This window comes from Gymnoscopelus braueri, assembly GCF_963280865.1.
Source record: "Gymnoscopelus braueri genome assembly, chromosome: 10".
NCBI lineage: Eukaryota > Metazoa > Chordata > Actinopteri > Myctophiformes > Myctophidae > Gymnoscopelus > Gymnoscopelus braueri.
The window spans coordinates 46,516,711-46,536,531 of NC_137611.1; the positions used below are offsets into that span (position 1 = coordinate 46,516,711).

General features: G+C 40.5%; 1 protein-coding gene across 1 annotated transcript; it reads right to left on the bottom strand.

Annotated features, from left to right (window-relative positions):
• Positions 1-12,497: 12,497 nt before the first annotated feature.
• LOC308093632 (tripartite motif-containing protein 16-like) lies at positions 12,498-14,003 on the bottom strand (the record flags this gene model as incomplete). Its single annotated transcript, XM_080439964.1, has 3 exons — positions 12,498-12,708; positions 12,790-13,625; positions 13,932-14,003. The coding sequence occupies 3 exons, from the start codon at positions 14,001-14,003 to the stop codon at positions 12,498-12,500; spliced, it is 1,119 nt and encodes a 372-aa protein (XP_080296090.1).
• Between the last annotated feature and the right edge of the window lie 5,818 nt (positions 14,004-19,821).

Here is a 19,821-nt window from a genome sequence, read left to right on the forward strand (position 1 = left end):
TGCACATTTCAAACCATAGGATACCAGGTAAACAATGAACCTAGCATCTGTCAAAATAACACGCTATCTTGAATCACATTCTTAACATTTGTGATCAAGTAAAAAACAAATCTCAGAGATAAAACATGACAATGATTGACCAAGATATGTCTGCATAGCAGCCATATCTTGGTCAGTTGCTGGTTCAGAGAGAGTGAAGAGGTGTGTCTTCAGATTTCAGTGGAAATGTGGGAGTGAGTGAGTAAAAAGAAAATAAATATATATATATTTTACCAAAAACAGAAGTCAGGAAACATTGTGTTGTTTATGCCAGTGGTTCTCAAATTGGTCTTTTGAGACCTGGGGGTCCCATGCTAAATTATTGATAGTTGGGAACCATAATAGACCCTTCCAATTCACAGGTCTGCAACTCTTACAAGTCCATTTGGTTGCATTTGTACACTCTCAATTACTGGGGTTTCTGTGACCCAATGCTTACCACAGGGGTCCTTGAAATCAAACAGTTTGAGAACCACTGGCTTATGTGTGCGTGTGCGTGCGTACATTCAGTCCATTGTAAGTGTCATTACAACAGTAGTTTATGTGAATATCACATGAACTCTCCTCTCAGACTGCTGTCTGAGTGTTTGTCAAACATAAGGTTCTCAGAACCTAATTTAACCTACAAACCTATAAACAATACAAAACATCACAGAATGGACAGTTACAGGTTATGGAAGGTTCTGGGTTACCCTTCATTGTCTTAATAATAATAATAATAATCATTATTAGACCTATTTCATCCCATGGGGGGATGAGTGCTTCTCTAGCAGTTAGGGGTTGAGTCGGTGTCTTGCTGCAGGGACACCTCGAAAACAATGCCGAGGCCCGGGAATCGAACCTCAGACCCTCTGCTTCCAAGCAGGGAGGGGGGCTCTCCACCCATTCTTCTATGGCCGCCCCAACCAGTTATATGACCGCCCTGACTTAAGCCATTAAGACCAGGAAAGCATCTGTGTCATTTTAGATTTTAGCTATATATATATAGCAACATACGTTTTCCAGAAAAACTCTTAGGATTTAGAACATTGGTTCTCAAAAGTATCAGATGTACAAGATCACAGCGCGTCACTTCGTGCCGGCCTGCGAGCTTGCGCATCTGCTGTTTTTGAACACTTTTGAAAAATCTTGAATGTTTTTGACATTTTTAACACAAATCTTCTCTTCTGGGTGGTCCCTGGCACAAAACATTTTCAGATGGGGGGCTCGCAGCCAAATACATATCATTTTGGGGATCCTTGGCACAAAAAAAAACGTTTGAGAACTATTTAGAAGAAGGCATTTGTAGAATCGGCCTCAGGTCTTAATGGGTAAAAGAGGCTGTTAGGACTGCAGGCCTCTCCGTCCAGCAGACTCCCACAGCTGGAGTCTGGAGACGACATCCCCTGGAGGATCGACTCTCCTCCGCCGGCGCTGCCTCCGCCGTTCACCGCTGCCACCGCACCACAATCCTCCTGATCGCCGAGCAGCGCCGACAGGAAGTGGATGTACTTCATGGACAGCCGGAGGATCTCGTTCTTGCTGAGCTTCTTGTCGGGGGGGTGGGTGGGGAGCAGGCCGCGGAGCTCGGAGAACGCCCCGTTGACGTTCTGCTGGCGCCAGCGCTCCCGCGTGTTGGTGAAGATGCGACGCACGACCTTGGGCCGGGAGCCTTTGAGGGACAGAGAGGTCATAGGTCACATACTGTTGCTGTCGGGGAAAGAAACCTTGTATGTCCGTATTGAAACTTTTTTGGTTTGTTTTGTTCTTTTTTTTCTTCGATAAGTTAATGCCCTACTTCACTGTGCAAAAGTATAAAAATAGCTACAAACTCACAACACGTTGTGAGCTTGTAGATCGGCTATTTACGCTATTTTGGAAAGTCAAGTTAACTGAAAGTGGTTAAGTCTGCATGCTTGTGGGTTTTTTAATATTTAACTAATAAAAAAGTATTAACAATGGCTTATGACTAAATAATAACTACATTAGATCCATGGGAATACAGGTTCATTATTCCCTTTCCTGAAAAGTTATGCTTTTTTTCATTCCACCCGAAATAGACAATACACTTATGTATTTATTACTGATTCTTATTGATTGCTTCACAAGCAAATAATATGGAGGTTGATAAGGAGAGATTTATTATGTATTCACCAGTCTCACAGAATACTTTATAAGGCAACTCTCCTTAGTTGGTGTATCCTGCAGGGTTTCTCAACGAGTGGGTTGAGACCCCAAAATACATAATGTGTTCTGACAGGGTCACAGACAATAACTAAACATTTTAAACAGATAATAATAATAATCATAATCATAATCATCCTACCGTCATTGATGTCCACTTCATATGGCACAGTTCTTCGTTTAATTCTGTTGTTGTTGGGGTCCATAGCGTACGGCTCCGAAACTCCCTCACAACCACTGCACACAAGACATAACATAAATATTATTAATGTATCTTTATTTATTTAACAAAGACAAATGAGACATGATTTGAGAACATTTGGGGTTGTTGCCCATTGGACTCACTCAAAAGTCAAGAAATATTTCAAACGGATGATTAAGGTTGTCAATCATAGAAACAAAAACTGCAGCAGACCAACAAATAAAATAAAATATAGAGTTTACATTCGAGTCAAATCCAAATAAATACTTGCGATAAGTACAATTTGGCTACTGCTGATAAAAACATGCTTAGACAAGTTGACTTTTACAAACTCCTCAGGTGCTGTAGGCTAAGTGATATTAATTGGTTAAAAAAACTTTTATGTGTGAAAACGTGAAAGCTTTTATAGTAATCACTGCTATAGAGGGATCTCCATGTCTCTCCATCTCTTTAATAAACAGACATTTTCAGGTGGGTTGTAATTTTCAGCCAATCAGGAGAGAGAGCATCCATTTCTCAGCTTCAATGTTATAGTGTTCCAGTTCTGCTCCCTTATTTTGTGTCATCACTTACAATTTCACCTGTTTTCCGTTCTCTCTCCTGATTGGATATAACCAGCATCCCAACCTTTAAATGTATTTAAGAGCTGGAGGGTGGGGAGACCCCTGTTACTATAAACACTCAGTGATTATATCAGAAACAGAATATAGAGCTATTAACTCTATTAAAAATAAAAAAAATAAACGCACACACACATTATCCATGTATAAAGTCTGACAGTGTACAAACATCAACATGCACTCTAGTCTCAAGAGTTAAATTAACTCTGTGAGGATTGATATTAAAAGTAGCCTAATATAGTGGTTCTTAAAGTGGGGGGTCCTAGAACTCTGCATGTAGGGCCCTTGAGGGGGTTCCAGGGGGTCCCCATGCAGCAAAAATGTAGCATCACATCATTTCGACCACTTTATTGTTATTAGCTCACATCTGCTATTTTCTAACATTTTTGAGAAATTTTGAAAATGTTTGGAAGATTTTAAATATATATTTGAATTACTTTTTTTTTTACATAAATCTTGACTTCTGGCCGTCCGCCGTCCGCGGCCCAATGCATATCAATTTAGGGGTCCTTGACATGAAAAAGTTTGAGACCCCTATAAGTTGCATTCATTCTTACCTGTTGCAGTTATATTCCAAAGGCTGTTGCAGCAGCTGGTGGTCCAGCATGGTGGTTGTGTTGGCAGGGAGCGGAGGACTGAAGCGCACCATCCCTCTGTCACTGCGACTAGGGTCCCGGCGGGGGTGTGCTTCTGCGGGTAGGTTCGAATCCGGGGTCCCGGTGGCCGGAGTGCGGAGGATTCTTCTCTCTCTCTCTGTCTGTTACAGCTCGGACTAATGTGGTTTGGTTTGTGTCTCCCTCTCTCCTCCTCCTCGGGCTTTTTATTTATATCCTCCTGCTCCACCTCCTGCGTCGCGGAGGCATCAATCAGAGCCTGGTGGATGTCTTTGTGGTCCGCTGCCTCCCCGGGGACACACGCCCCTCTGCGGACCACCAAGGACCGCGGGGACTGCGTCGTGCTTTCCGGTGTCTGGCCTGATACTGATATAACCCTAATCTCTCTCATCTCAGTGGTGATAAAGGAAGGAGGCCTGTAATAGGCCCATTCAAAATGTTACTTGTGTAATAATAAGTGTCAGCATCAAAATCAAGGGGATATGCTAAAGTAGGCTATTTTTCTTTTCTTTTCTTTTTCAGAATGTATGTTTTAGATCGGCTATTTAAATAGCCAAAATATATAGGGCTGCTTAAGTGCTATCTGTTGTGTCATAATCTCTCAAGAACAGATTCAGAGCGCTGTTTTTCCTTTTTATTTGACGATGGGTTCCCAAAACTGTTACAGGATTCAAATACAAATAAATAAATGGCAAAAGTAGCAAATCTACAGCTTACAAGCTCAAAACGTGTTGCTTCGCCCTGCGTTCAAGTAGGGCGTTAATTTACGAAAAAACAAAACATGGTTGAAGAGGTTTCTGCCCGACAGCAACGATATTCAAGTAGGTCTAAGGTAAAACTAAAAACTAAACAAAAACATTTATACTTAAGTAGCCTATAAACTATAGGCATCTTTAGTAGGCTAAATGCACTAAATATAGGCACGACGTTACCTTCCACCACTCCTCCTCCTCCTCCTCCTCCTCCTCCAGTCTCTCCTTCCTCCTCATGCATGGTCATGGCCTTCCAGACAGACAGACAGACAGACAGACAGACAGACAGACAGACAGACAGGCGGTGCGTCGTGCTGCCAGGGCCGTGGGAGGACTCCTCTCCTCCAGCCTCACGACGCACCGTGGTGGGGTTAGGGTGGGGGTTAGGACCCCCCGTCCTTCTCTGGGGAGTCGTGATGCCGCTGAGGGAGTCTGGTGCCGCAGTCCTCCTCCTCCTCTTCCTCCTCTTCTTCCTCTTCGGTTCCACTCAATACGGTCCCATCATTTGATGGATAATTATTATTATGATAATATTATATATTTTGTTCTGCTACTGTGCAATTAGTGGCTGAATACATTAAGGACGGTAGACAATTGTCTACTACCGTCCTTAACATATTGCGCATAATACGAACTTTCAATTGAATCATGACAGATTGATTGATTGATTGATTGAAACCTTTATTTATTCTCGAAAAATGTATTGAGGTTTACCCTAATTTGCAATGCTGTCGAGATTACGTACACAGAAAATCAACAGCCATATATACAGATATAAAACACATAAGAACCAAATAAAACCATAACAGAAAATTAGCACGTTAAAACAATTATGGTGAGGTAGGGAGATTTAAGAGCATGGGTTTTAGAGTGTTCCATGAAATAGGATGAACTGAATCATCAATCATGACAGATGAACTGAATCAGATGAACTGAATCATGACAGATGAATTGCTCTTGATTGCACTGGTTTTAGTTAGAACATAAAGTAGCCTGCTTATTTATTTGATCTGTCTTTTTCAAGAGTATTGTATAATGTTCTTTCTGTCTTGTCTGTATTTTAAAATGCTGACCTGGGAGCTGACCTCCAAAATGTCCTACATATTATGCATTCGTGCAAATGGATAATAGCCTACAGTTTATTCTTCTATTATTATTATTATTATTATTATTATTATTATTATTATTATTATTATTATTATTATTATTATTATTATTATTATTATTAGACTATTTTAGGGTCGTGAGTCGGGACCACAGATTCAATTTCAAATGAGAACTTAAGGAGAACAAAGTTAGTATTTCATATATCAGAGGGAAACACGTTGCTTTTTGTGCGTTACATAACAATTGAGTTATTATTATATGTCAGAGCAATTAAAAACCAAAGCGCTCTGAAATCAGAGCTAATGTTATGTCCGTCGCGCTTTTCGTGTTTCAAGAAGATGTAAATATGCTTTAATACCACCATCCCAAAATAATTAGGCCTTCTTTTTAAAATAACAGTTGGTAATGGTTTAATTGCTGCTCATGCCTGTATAATCAGTAAGCGGCACTAAAGCGTTTCATCCCATGTATAATTATAGGTCATATTTTTAGCCTATTTTTAAACAAATACAACATAAACCAGAGCCAGGCATAGGCCCCAAGGACCTAAAACTGTCAAAAGAACACAATTAATGGCTAATGACAAGTCTGTATTGGGTTGCTGTAGTACAAATATACAACCACTGTTTATTTTTGATACAAGCATTCACAGGCAGATGTTCTTTTTAAGCACACTGCATTAATTCACTTCAGGCCTTAATGTTCTGGAGACAACATTTATGTCTGGGTTTTGCCAGCTTATAGCCAGATTTCGTCAGTTAACACTCGGAATTTTGTTGTAAAGATACATTTCTCATTGTATCCATTTGTACAGTTGTATATAATTAACACAGGGGGGCTGAAATATATGTTGACCTCGACGATTCTGTTCTCGCTAAAATAACACAATCATGATTATATTTATTATAATAATAATAATAATTATTATTGTTATTATTACTAAATGTTTCAATGAATGTGTTTGCTTACAATAAACGCACCACCAGTCTGACACAGATGAATGACAGTTCATCCAACTAATCTGAAACACATCAAGCAAATAATAATAATAATAATAATACAAATAATAATAGGCTAATAATAATAATGACAATAATAATGTGTAAAAAAAATATCAAAAATGTTTAGACAAAAACGGCGACAATCACTGAGTTATACATTGATTATGAAAACTTGAATTCATTATTAAGTTATATTCAAACAGCCGTGCCTGTGACAATACCGTATAGCCGCTTACCATTACGCAAAATCCTTACTTCTCAAGACCTGGACAAAAATCATGCATGCTTTTGTCTCTTCCCGTCTTGACTACTATAACAGACTCTGTACCCTGAATTCCGTTCATCTATTCATCGACTACAACTACCTACAGAATGCGGCAGCGGCTGCCAGAATTCTTACCCATAGCGAGTAGAGCACATATAACACCGGTATTAGCCGCACTTCACTGGCTGCCCTTTAAGTCCAGAATAGATTTAAAATCATTTTAATAACCTATAAAGCATTAGCCTATGGGCCGCTGCATGCCCCATGTACTTTATATCACGGCTTTACTCTAGCCATGAAACATGACTGTCATACCATGACAGTCATGGAACCGATTGTTCCTGGTTTTCGTTTTTTTTTACATTTGACATTTTGACATTTACAACTCTCACATGTACATAAACGTTCAAATTTCAAATATAAAGTGCTTACCCCCGAGCCACGGATGTTACAAGTTGAGCCGGCCCGCGATAAGTACCCGTATCTCCCGTATTGTTCAATATAACAATATTTTAATCTGATAGGCAGCCGTTTTCTATTTATTTATTTATTGTTTTGTAATGTATCAGCGTGCAATACACCTCCCAACCAGTAGTGTCGCATAGTTGAAAGCATGGGAGAAAATGGCCGGAGATCGGATTAAAAAGCTTTTTATCGAACAATACTGAATATACAGGTAGCCTATGACCTTTAACGGCTCAACTTGTTACATCCGTGGCATGGGGGTCAGCACTTTATATGTGAAATCTGAACGTTTATGTAGACATGTGAGAGGTCAGAGTTCAGAGTCTTCTTACTGCACTCTCAAAGCCCAATGTGAGATCTCTCAGGTCCTCTGACTAAGGCCTGAATGAATCTTGAATCTGGACGTATACCCGCGACGATAAAAAATGCTGAGTCAGTTGAGCTTTTAAGAACTTGTTTAAAACACATTTGTTTCGTAAGCATTTTGTCTTATGAAGTATGAGGGGGGGGGGGGGGTCGTGCGTCCGTGTGTGTGAGAGTGAGACAATATGCCCGTTTTGCGGCTGGAGTTCGGTTCAGAGGCCTTGGTATGGTGCAACCAAAAAGGTGTTTATTCACCAGCACAAGACACATGCATGCAGCTCTTGCACTCACAGCAGCTCTCTGATGATAACTGGCACAGAACAGGTGAGCTACTGCACCATTCAAAGGAGTGTGTTCTAAAACATACAATAAAAAAAACACAACAAATACATGATTACCTTTAACCCAGTAGGCCCATAATAAAAGTATCCATGAACTACAAGAAATGATTCCCCGTCACACTATCCACACAACATCCTTAATTTCACAAGCTCATCACAACCCCCCCCCCCCTCTCCCACCCTGACTATGGTCCAGCCCAATTATACTGGAGACAGAACAGCAACTCAAACAGTTATGTTAAGCATTCTATTCTAACTCTACATTACAATACATATATATTGCACTCTGTACTGAACTTAGGCTACTCCTAAATATATGGCACCAAGCCACCAACCCAGTGAGCCATAGTCGGCTATTAGATCTCCGTCTAAAACCGGGTTAAAATTGGTCTAACAGTGAACGTTTTTTGATTAGCTGTTTTTTTTATATATAGACGTCATTTCAACGGTTATACAGTCAAATAGACGCTTAAAAAACAGCTAACGTCTCTAAAAAACTTTCACTGTTAGACCAATTATAGCCCGGTTTTAGCCCTTGTACTATTTTACACGTCTAATAGCCCGAAAAATGCTCAGTGGGAAGATATATTGCACTTCCCATCATAATTCCCATCAACATTGTTTGCATTTCTGCAGGTGGAATTCATCAGGCCAGCTCAGCTAGACAGGAAATGGCAAAAATGTTCAGTTAAAATGCATTCAACAAGCAATAAAATCATGACTGGGCCAAAGATGGTTAATTTAGGAAGATCCGCAATCCCAATTGGAGCCACTAGAGGTGAACATGGCTGGCTACACAAATCCTATAAATTGTCTCCTAAGTGGACGGCCGCCAGTGTCGGCAAATCTCGCGCATGTCCCATGGTGCTAGATCCCGCAAGAGTGTGTTGATGGGACAGAGAGAGGTTGATAATAAAGTAGATTTTCTCCTGATATGTCTCACAAATGCCCTTTTATGATCTTTGAGCAAATGTCCGTGGTCTGTGCACATGACCCTGCACGCGCACGCGCATGTACGCGCACGCACGCACACAGCATGCACTCGCACATGCGCGCACACACACACCCACACACACACACACACACACACACACACACACACACACACACACACACACACACACACACCAATAAGAAAGAGAACTGGAACAAAACAAAGGGTAAAAAGATTCAATTAATTAAATACTCTCTCTCTCTCTCTCTCTCTCTCTCTCTCTCTCTCTCTCTCTGTCTCATTATCATTATCTCAGTGTCCATCTCTCCATCTCGTTTCTGCTCCCAGAGGGATGAGCCACTAGGGACTCGTATGGCTCTAGAGAACAGAGGAGAGAAGAGGTTCACAGCCTGCTGTGGAGGGCTCACCATTATCAGTTACAGCAGACACTCTTATCCGGAGAGACTTACAATAAGCAAGGTAATCACATCCAAATAATTCAGAGAGACAGTGTAGGCTAGTGCCTCCAGAAACTAGGATCACATGCAGGTAAACCAAGAACCTAGAATCAGCAATTTACTATTGAAATAACAATCTGTAGGTCTACATTGAAACTATTTGTAAACAATGAACCTATAGCATCTGTTTAAATAACATCTAAATTACATTGTTAACATTGTGGTCAAGAAAAACAAAACGTGAGAGCTGCTATTTATGAATAGCCAACGTATAAATGGATAAAGTGGTTAAAATGATTGCAATGCTGTATTAACACATTTTGCTGGGGACCCCATGGAACCCCCTCAAGGACCCCTGGGGGTCCCCTGACCCCACTTAAAGAACCAATGATCTACAGTACATACATAGCATAAACCAGCATGGCGTACACTATTGTACATGCGAGGTGCAAGGTAACACATCAGTATAGGTCCACATAGCAGCAGGCAGTGGCAATTTTATAGGGGTGCAAGGTGATTGGCCAGCCTAGTTTTGATCTATGGATGAATACAGAAATAATCAAATTATAATACAAAATATTATAATTAGGCATTGTAAATAGAGGGTGTATGAAACGAAAGCCTAGGTATACTTACAAGGCGTTAATAAAGTGACCACCATGGATGGAGTTCTCTCCCTCTGATCTCTGCTTTGCCCTTCAGAAGTTAACGAGCATAGTTTTTTTCCCCTCTGAAAATCTAAATCAAACTACAATAATATGGACTGTCTATCTATCACCCTGACATGTATGTGAAGGATATAACATGTAAGCAAGATGTGACACTTACATGGAATTATTATTATTATTATTAGTTACATTGTTTGTTTTCCTTACTTAGCAACTGTCTGCTAGTTTAATTGTTTGATTGGCTTAAGTAGGCTACTTTGCAGAAGGAGCACCGATTTTATTCAGTGTTCAAAATATAGGATGATGTAGCCTATTTGCACTGTATTAGCCATACAGGTGACAGTAGATTAGACAATAGTACAATAGAGTGTTGTCTCTTGACAATTTGTTGATCTGTGAGCCTGCTATTTACAACGGATACAGGATAGGTGGTCAGACTGGGCACTAGGGACATCTGGGCACCTTGATATAAAATTGGCTATTTTGTCCAAAATGTTAAAAAATACAATATTTGAAAAATGGTTTCAAGTCATGTAAAATATACATGATGTGAATATGCAGGGTACATCATTATCAGACTTAAAAGTTATCCTTCAACTTCTTGTTTATGTCCAAAAATGACTGGATATACAGGTTCTGTAGCAATTTGTAGCAATTGTAGAAAATATCTTAATTGTCGAATGATTCAGCATATTCTAATCATATATACTATAGACCCCTTAACAGACAAAGTCGCACTGATAAGAACCAGTATGCGCACGCAGGCCGGCACCAAATGAAACCCATTCTGTCATGTCTCGCTAGGACGCGCCTCACTAGCCAACACACAAGAGGAGGTTGAATGAACTGAAACCAGCGCACCCCCAAAACAATATGTTGGAAATCGATTGCATGAAACAATCACCTGTGCGTCCAGTCTCAATGTTGGTAAACACTTAATTGGCCTATACTTTAAAACATTTTCCAAATATTTTACTTTAACGTTTTGATTTTTTTTTGCCAGGTGCCCCCCCCCCCCCCCTCCACGACAAAATCTTGCCCAACCCCCCCCCCCCCCTCCTGACAGAGGCTTAAACAACTACTGTGACTTAAGACCATCATCAACCCTCCATCACAAATCACATCATATTCACTTACACTCTATTTTACACTATTTTACACTACAATGTCCCAGACCTCATAATCACCACCTGTCCCCTGTAGTACAGACCACCTTCAGAAGCCGGCATCTTTGATGTGGGACCTGAGGCGAGGGCGTGGCATTAAGCTAGACATCTGAGGTTGATACACGAAGGCAGGAGTCCCAGTCCACTTTTACAGTGACAGCAATAAATATTAACGAACACAAGACAGCAGCAGCTTAAAGTACACTCATGAAATAAAAAACAAAATACACATGTATTCATATCCAAACATTTATTCAAATAATAGCATTTATCATGTTGGTCACTATTTATCACATTACATTTTATATAATTGTTTCATTTAAACTACAGTAAATCAATGTCAAACCAGTTCAGTGGCTTTGAGGTTAGAGTGTCCGCCCTGAGATTGGGAGATAGGCCTCCCTACTTGGCACTCATCATCAAGGGATTGGATTGTTATAGTACCTATGACATACTAGGGTCATGTCCAGGGGGGTGTGCTTGTACATTAAGCTGCCTCACACTACAGAAACAGCAGATCGCCTCCTGCCCTATGGGCCGCAAGGCTTGATTATTATTTTGATCAATTATCATAGAATGTTATTTCACATGGAATATCAAACCCACAAAATGATTGCTTCGTAACAAGACAATTTGTCTGGTTTCCAGGCTAGACAAGATGGTACCAAAAAAAAAAGAAATTCAACCCAGAAAGCCATAATTCCTCCATCTAATCAATCATGAATACAGGAACAAAATAGCAAAACAGAATAAAATAATTATAAAATCTAATCTAAATGATAAAATAAACACGATTCAACGTGTTTTTTTTTCTTTTCCAAGCTTCGCAACAACACTACTGATTTCAGAGGTCAAATAAATCATTTCGTGGTTTCATTTACATCAACAGAGCAGTTTATGAATAACGAGAATGTTGACCTCGAGAGAAATAAACAGCTAGACGAGGAAGAAATTATTGTGGGGTCATGAGGGACGAACCAAAATCTGATTCACTCAGTGATGGAAGAAGAACTAAGGTTTGTTACTTAAGTAAAAGTAGCACCTGTAGAAACACTCTGTTAAGTAAAATTCCTGTATTAAAACTTTTACTTGAGTAAAAAAACAAAAGCATTGGCATCAAAATGTACACATAAAAGTACAGAAATGTACTCATACACATTTTTTGCAGATATTTCAAAATGTGTCTTTCTTTTTCCAAGTGAAAAGTAAATTATTTGCCTCTGAGATGTACTAAAAGTATAAAAAATTGGAAATACTCAAGTAAAGTAAAAAAAAATACCTCAACATTTTACTCAAGTACTGTACTTGAGTACATGTACTTAGTTACTTCCCACTGGATTTACTTGAGGTCATGACACATCTCCATGGTGGCTCCGTCACAAACCCAAAATCCGGGGAGGAGGGGCCGTGTGAATATGGTCTTGACTCTGTAGAGGAGAGTCATGGTGTCAGAGACGCTGTACCAGGCCAGAATGCCTGCACTGTGATCCAGGTACATTCCTACTCTGGACCTCACAGGGATCTGGATTTCAACACCAGTGTCGCCGTGTCTGAAAAAACAAGCTTCACCCCAACACTGCACACACCAGGTTTTTTTATTCAATCCAAATCTACGCTCCGTCTTTCCTGACCTGGGGGTGTCTGGGTACGAGACTGCTATGTCCACGTAGTCTCCGCCCCACTCTGCCTCCCAGTAATGGCGTCCAGTCAGAGGCTCTGTGCCCAGGACCTGCCAGCAATCGTTGAATCTCTCTGGGTGTTGAGGATGTGATTGTATTATGTTAGTCATCAGTACTTTTAGGTTCCCTGCAGACAGAGACAGGTATTGATGTGCTGTGTTTGGATCCATTGTGACATTTAGAGCATATTTCAAGAACTCAGCTCTGGTCTTGGGTTCTGGTGTCGACAGTAAAACATCCACTCTGTTCACTGCATTCGAGACGTTCGTCCCTTCCTCTTTAAGAGTGTCCTCTAGTTTGCCCCTCATCTTTGACACGGCCACAGTCACATCTTCAAAGTGTCTCAGAGGATGGAGGTCGCTGATGACTGGGTGTGTCTCTTCACTGATCCTTGGGAGGGAGGTGGAACTGGGTAGAACATGGACGGGATCCTCTGCGTGTGAGATCTGCTCCAGCTCAGCATGTCTCTTCCTCAGTTCAGTGACCGCCTGCTCCACACGCTTCCTCTGTTCATCAGCACGACTCACTTCATGTCTCTGCTGGTCTCTGATCTGCTCCCTCACCTCAGATCGTCTTCTCTCAACGGAAGAGATGAGCTCAGCAAAGATGTTGTCACTGTTCGTCGCTGCTTTATCGGCAGAGGCATTGATGATCTCCACCTCCCGCTGAAACACCGTCACTTCTTCCTCCGTGTCCTGGATTTTCTGCTGGACGCGGATGTCGCCCTGAAGCTTCCTGGAGACTTTGACCAGCTTGTGATTCTTGAAGGCAGGAGATTGATGGTGAGGCTGGAGGTGAGTGTCACAGTAAGAGATCAGACACTGAAGACACGTTTCCACAGCTTTCAGTTTTCTCTTAGTGCAGCAATCACAGGCCACATCTCCAGGTCCGGCATAGAAGTGATCAGGAAGAACAGCGTCGAGCTCTGTCTTCTTAAGTATAGCCACCACCTCAGCCAGCATGTTGTTTTTCTTCAGTTCCGGTCTAGGCATGAACGACGATTTGCACTGTGGACATTTGACTCTCTTTTTTTGACCTTCCCATTTTTCCTCAATACACTTAATGCAGTAGCTGTGTCCACAGGGAACACTCACCGGAAAACTCAGTAGATCCCGACAGATAGAACAGAAGAACTTTCCCTCCTCCAACAGAACCTGCTGTGCCATTTTTCAGCTTAGTATGACTGTGACACACCGACTGAGTTGTCTTTTAGTGTGACTTCCTTTACTCATTCCTCAGAGGTCACATGACATGGGTGGTTCTTCCTGGTTGTGTGGGTGTGGATAGGAGGAGTGTGCTTAAAGGGGCAGTATGTCTATTTCACTGTGAGTCATTGGTAGAAATATTCACTCCTCTGTTGATATGAGTCGGTAGTTTTCCTCTCATGATGAATCAATAAGTAAACCACCATTAAAACCCTGATCAAAGTTTAAAGACAACAGACATAACTCTCTCTCTCTCTCCCTCCCCTATCTCTCGCTCTCTATCTCTCGCTCTCTCTCTCTCTCTCTCTCGCTCTCGCTCTCTCGCTCTCTATCACACACACACACACACACACACACACACACACACACACACACACACACACACACACACACACACACACACACACACAAAACAAGCACACACACAAAACAAGCACACATACCTGCTAACGGCTATACCAGGAGGAATGTGTTGACATCATTGCAGAGGAAACACATTTTTGGCATTCTGTTTTTTGCATTTATGGGTTTTCTTTTTCTGACATCTTTTAGATTAGTTATTCTGACAAATTGTATTTTATTTCATTTTATAATGTTTAGTGACACTGATAAAAGTTGAATAAAAAAATCAAGATAACATCGAGAGCAGCATGGTACACAAGGTAATAAAACCAATAGATACTGCAGGTTAATTATTTAGCAGTCATAACCTGCGAGGAAGAAGCTATTTCTCAGTCTGCTTGTGCCTGCTTTGAGGACCCTGCATGTCTCCCCTGATGGTGGCAATAGGGTGAACACGGACACTCTCTTTTCCCGGTGTTTCGACCAGATGGGCGTGGTTTTGAGTTATAGGGTTAGGCATAGTTCCTGTGAGGTTAAGGTTAGGGTGAGGCATAGTTTTAGTGAGGTTAAGTTTAGGGTTAGTGTTAGGGTTAGGTTAGGTTAGGTTTAGGCATAGTTTTACTGAGTTTAAACCCCAAAGGGGTCCCAGGGTGAACAGGCTGTTATTGGGATGGGGTCTTTGATGACACTCCTGATGTGTTCACACAGGCAGTTACAAAGCCTCAGGCTACCATTCATTTTCAAAGGAATCCAGCGACGCCCAACGTTTGTATCGGCTACAAAATCTCCCAAGCTACAAGACAAGTTGAACTGGATCAACTGCATCTACAATTAAAGCTACAAAACGACCAAGTGTTGTTTAACCATTTCCTCCCACCTTCTCTCTCCACACTTGTAATGGGGGGGGGGTAATTATTTCCGTCCGCTAGTTCCATGTTCTTTTTAACGCCAGGCTCTTTATTGTCCTTTATCTTTCTCGCCCTTCGGACGCACGCTTGATGAGTAGGGCTTAACGATTCCGGTTCCTTAACGATTCCCTCTTAAAGGAGTAATTCACCCCAAAACATACCTTTTTTCTATCAATTGCACACCCCGTGAAGCCTTTCATTCATGGATATTATTTTTGTTTTGGTCGTTCTCCTAAGCCAATAATTTGATGAGTCTCTGGTAGGATACTTGCTGAGTCTCCTATTCCTAGGGGGTTCCAAATGGACCATAACCGGTCTGTAACTCTCACTACACTCTCACGGTGGTCCATGCAATTTTTAAGTTTGAGAACCACCGGTATTATAATTGTATAGCAGACGTGAAGTCCACAAAACCAGCTCTGACAGTGTGATAAAACCAGTTCCTGAAACGGTTCCAAATGTGATGGAACCGAATCCAGTTCCTCAATGTTGGATCCGGTTCTTCCCGATTCCTCAGGTTTCGGATCCCAGCCCTGTGACGTCAGCGAGCGTGTTGATCAAACACTTCAACAGCGACTCTGCGACAGACAAGCTGCGTCGCTCTGTAGTTTTGCATATTTTGTAGCAGCCAGTGTGAACGCAGCATCAGGGATTTCCTGAGACAGAGGCTGTGATTATACAGATCCTTTAAACTGGCCATTTCACAACCAGTGATCCAAATTATCCCTCGATACAAGGAGCTGATGATTTAAGCCTTAAATGGCGTCTGAGCCGATATAGGTCGCTGTGTGAGGAGAGACAAGCAGTTGGACAGCGGAGAGGGAGACAGTGTGGTAGAGACAGACAGGATAGCTGTGGGAAAGACAGTGTGGTAGAGACAGACAGTTGGACGCCATGCGAGAGACAGAGTAGGAGAGATACAGAGAGAGAGAGAGAGAGAGACTCGGGAGAAAATTTAGACACATGAAAGAGGACAGATGGGAAGATGTTGGACAGTCCAAGGCCAAGGCCATTTGGGGGTCCAGAGGCCTTAATCCAAGCCACTGTAGCATCTATAGCATACATGCGCAACTGGCGGCCCGGGGGCCACATGCGGCCCCCACCTTCACTTAATTAACCCGCAGGTTAATATCGGAATACTGATATATTATTGATTTCAGCTGTTGCAATTCCAAACATGCAAACATGACCCGCTTTAATTACTTCAGTCTATATTAGAAGCTTAATGACTAGTATTACAATTCTATTGTCTTTTTTACGTCCAATGTATTTGTATTTAAGTTAACATAAGTATAACTAAATGCATTTGAAATTTAAAAAAATGTAGCTTTTCAGGGTTCCAATTCAAAAATAGCAAAAGAAAATAGCAGATCTACAAGCTCAAAACACATCGCAGTACGACGCATTTTGAGCTTGTAGATCGGCTATTTTTGCTACTTTTGTGTGAAATAATTATTTAAAAAGTTAAAACACGGAGATAAGAGGTTTCTGTGCAGTGTATGCAATGTGGCCCTCTGGAGTGAGTGTGGAAATATAGTGGCCCTCTCCATCATCAAAGTTGCCCACCCCTGATCTACAGCACACACAAGCTAACATGAGTCACTTCACCCATACTGTGAGGAGGACCACCGCCTGCTTTGGCACTGCATCAACACTCAGGCTGGAACGCCACCATGTCATACAGCCTGGAACACCACCAAATGATCCACACGGGAGCGCGCTTATGACTTTGAAACAAAAATGAGATACACCTGTGATCCGCACAAATCACGGCTCTGCAACCCCCTTTCATGAATCGCACACCAGAATTGACTTATGCAATATACACATCAATTTTGACCAGGTTATACACAACATTTACATCCAGGTTAGTGAATGAGGCCCACGTGTGTGTCTGTGCACCGCTAATCTAGGACACCACTGGTCCCGTGCCCTGCATGAACTAACGCGATGCTTCATTTTACACTACAGTGTCCCAGTCCACTTTACACGGACAGCAATAAAAGGCAGCAGCTTAACGTTAAATCATAAAACAATAATAACACAAAACAGTAACATATATTCAAATAGTAGTATTATTTATTTTTGTTAGTTTATTTATTACATGAAAATGAATATACTCAGACATGCAAAAGTGTCACTTTTCAGCTACAGTCACCTTTTTGAACCCAAATAGGCAATTGTGTGACACCTGACCCGAAAGAAAACAACATGTTGTCACCTTTTTCACCTCGGGCTGTTTGCATGCCTGTATACTGGTAATCATATAATTCCAAGGGGTCTGTAAATTAATTTGTAATTCATCAAATAATTTTTAAACATGAAAAAATAATCAATGTTATTTCACATGAATAGAAAACCCACAAAATAATGATTACTTCATAACAAGAGACAAAAATGGTTCAGAATCTTTTTTCCGTAAAGCCCCAATTCATCCATGAAATACATTGTATGAAGACCAGAGGAGAAGTTATTGCATAATAACAAATTATGCAATAGCTTCTCATTTGACTATTAAATAAACTTATGACTAACATATAACAAAGCTTAGGAAGTACATTACTGGTTTCTAAGGCCAAATTAATCCTTTGGTTGTTTTATTTATATCAACAGAAGAGTTTACAGTTTAGATAAAAAACAAGACAAAAACAAAAAACAATACAGTTATTATTCTATAGTCATGACAGACAAACCCAAAGTCTGACTTGATGTCACACAACTCAACAGTGCTAAAATCATAAAACCCAAATCCAAATCCAGCGTAGAGGGGCTGGGTGAATGGGGTCTGTCTGTCTGTCTGTCTCTGTCTCTGCTTCTGTCTCTGTCTCTGTCTCTGTCTCTCCCCCCCTCTCTCTCTCTCTCTCTCTCTCTCTCTCTCTCTCTCTCTCTCTCTCTCTCTCTCTCTCTCTCTCTCTCTCTCTCTCTCTCTCTCTCTCTCTCTCTCTCTCCTTGGCCGAGTGCCAATGTCCGCACTTACGTTCTAACATGTTCAGGCTCATTAAACATCTACTCTGGCTTTTGTGAGCAGCCCAGTCAGTTTTTAAGTATTTAGAGTTAGACATTTCACATTGATATTCATTTTTATCAGACACGCCTCCTTAAATACAAACCATTGCAACTTATTATATATTCATTGAAAACACCCGTCCTTTGTTCTAATGACTGATATTGGTCTTCTAATGTGCAGGGGGCCGTGTTTTTCAATTTATTTATTTTATAATTCTGTGTCCAATCACACTGAATATAAAATAATATATATATATTTTTAAATAATAAAAAAAAGTAATTGAAAAAACACGGCCCCTCACATATTAGAAGGACAATATCAATAGCCAGAACCAAGGACAGGTGTTTTCAATTAAACTATCATGGTTAAAATTTAGTTTTAAGTTAGAGGTGCAGACTGGGAGAGGAGAATCGAATCACACCAGCAACCATTAATCAGGTTCCTAAATTGATTCCTGAGACTGGTAAATAAATGCCAATTAATAAAGCCTTCCTTTTCACAACTGGCACTTAGCAAAGCATTGTTACACCAGCAGTGTAATGTTTGTATTTTGTGAGCATACACCAGGCATACTACAAGGATGTGTGTTCAATAGGCTTTATTAACGAGACTGCTGCTTATATAATACAGAAATACTGCCTGACTGAATGAATGACTGACTGCTTAGTTGCACATGTCATTTCTTGAACATCAAGCAGCTCCAGTTTGACTGTTTAGTGGCCATGAAAACAACACAGATTAGTTCTGTGTAAGTGTAACCTCCTTTCCTACTACTACTACTACTACTACTTCTGGTAAATAAATGTAACTGTACTTATAGTGTGGCCTGGTAAGATAAAGACACACAGAGAGCTGTGTCTTCATTGCTTTATTACATTTAATATTCATAATTAAATTGTAATAATGTAGTACCAGCAATCTGCTTCCAAAAATGCTGAATAAAAACAATTATTGTTGTGTTAAAAAGAAAATGCATTAGTTGCATGGTTTGTAGTTATCCCCATATTACAGTGTTGCTTCCTTGTTTAATTATATTTCTTACCCAAATCAAATTATTGAATGAAACACATCACAGTCATTTGTTTGACATCACACTTTTATTAAAGTTAAATTAATGAATTATTTTCAGGAAACATTTTCAGGAAATTAAATGAAAGTGAGCTCCTGACTCGTTGAAACCAGAAGCCTTACAAAATAAAGCAGTTAGAAAAATGATAACTTAAGTGTAGAGTACGTTTGCCAATTTGTCGCTAACACGCCTGTATACTTTCACCCACAAAGAAGCGCTAATCTTTCTTATCTATAGGTTCAAAATCACCAAACTTTGAAGGAGGGTAGTCACTTTTCAACAACTTTTCTTTATAATAGATAATAGATGTTTGCATCTCGGACCAGATTACTGCTTTTAGTTTAATTAATTTGATAGAAAACATAATCAATTACCAACAAGGTTATCTGCAATCAAATATATCCATATATTATTTATAAAATACAGAGAAAATGTGTTATCATTGAATTTCTG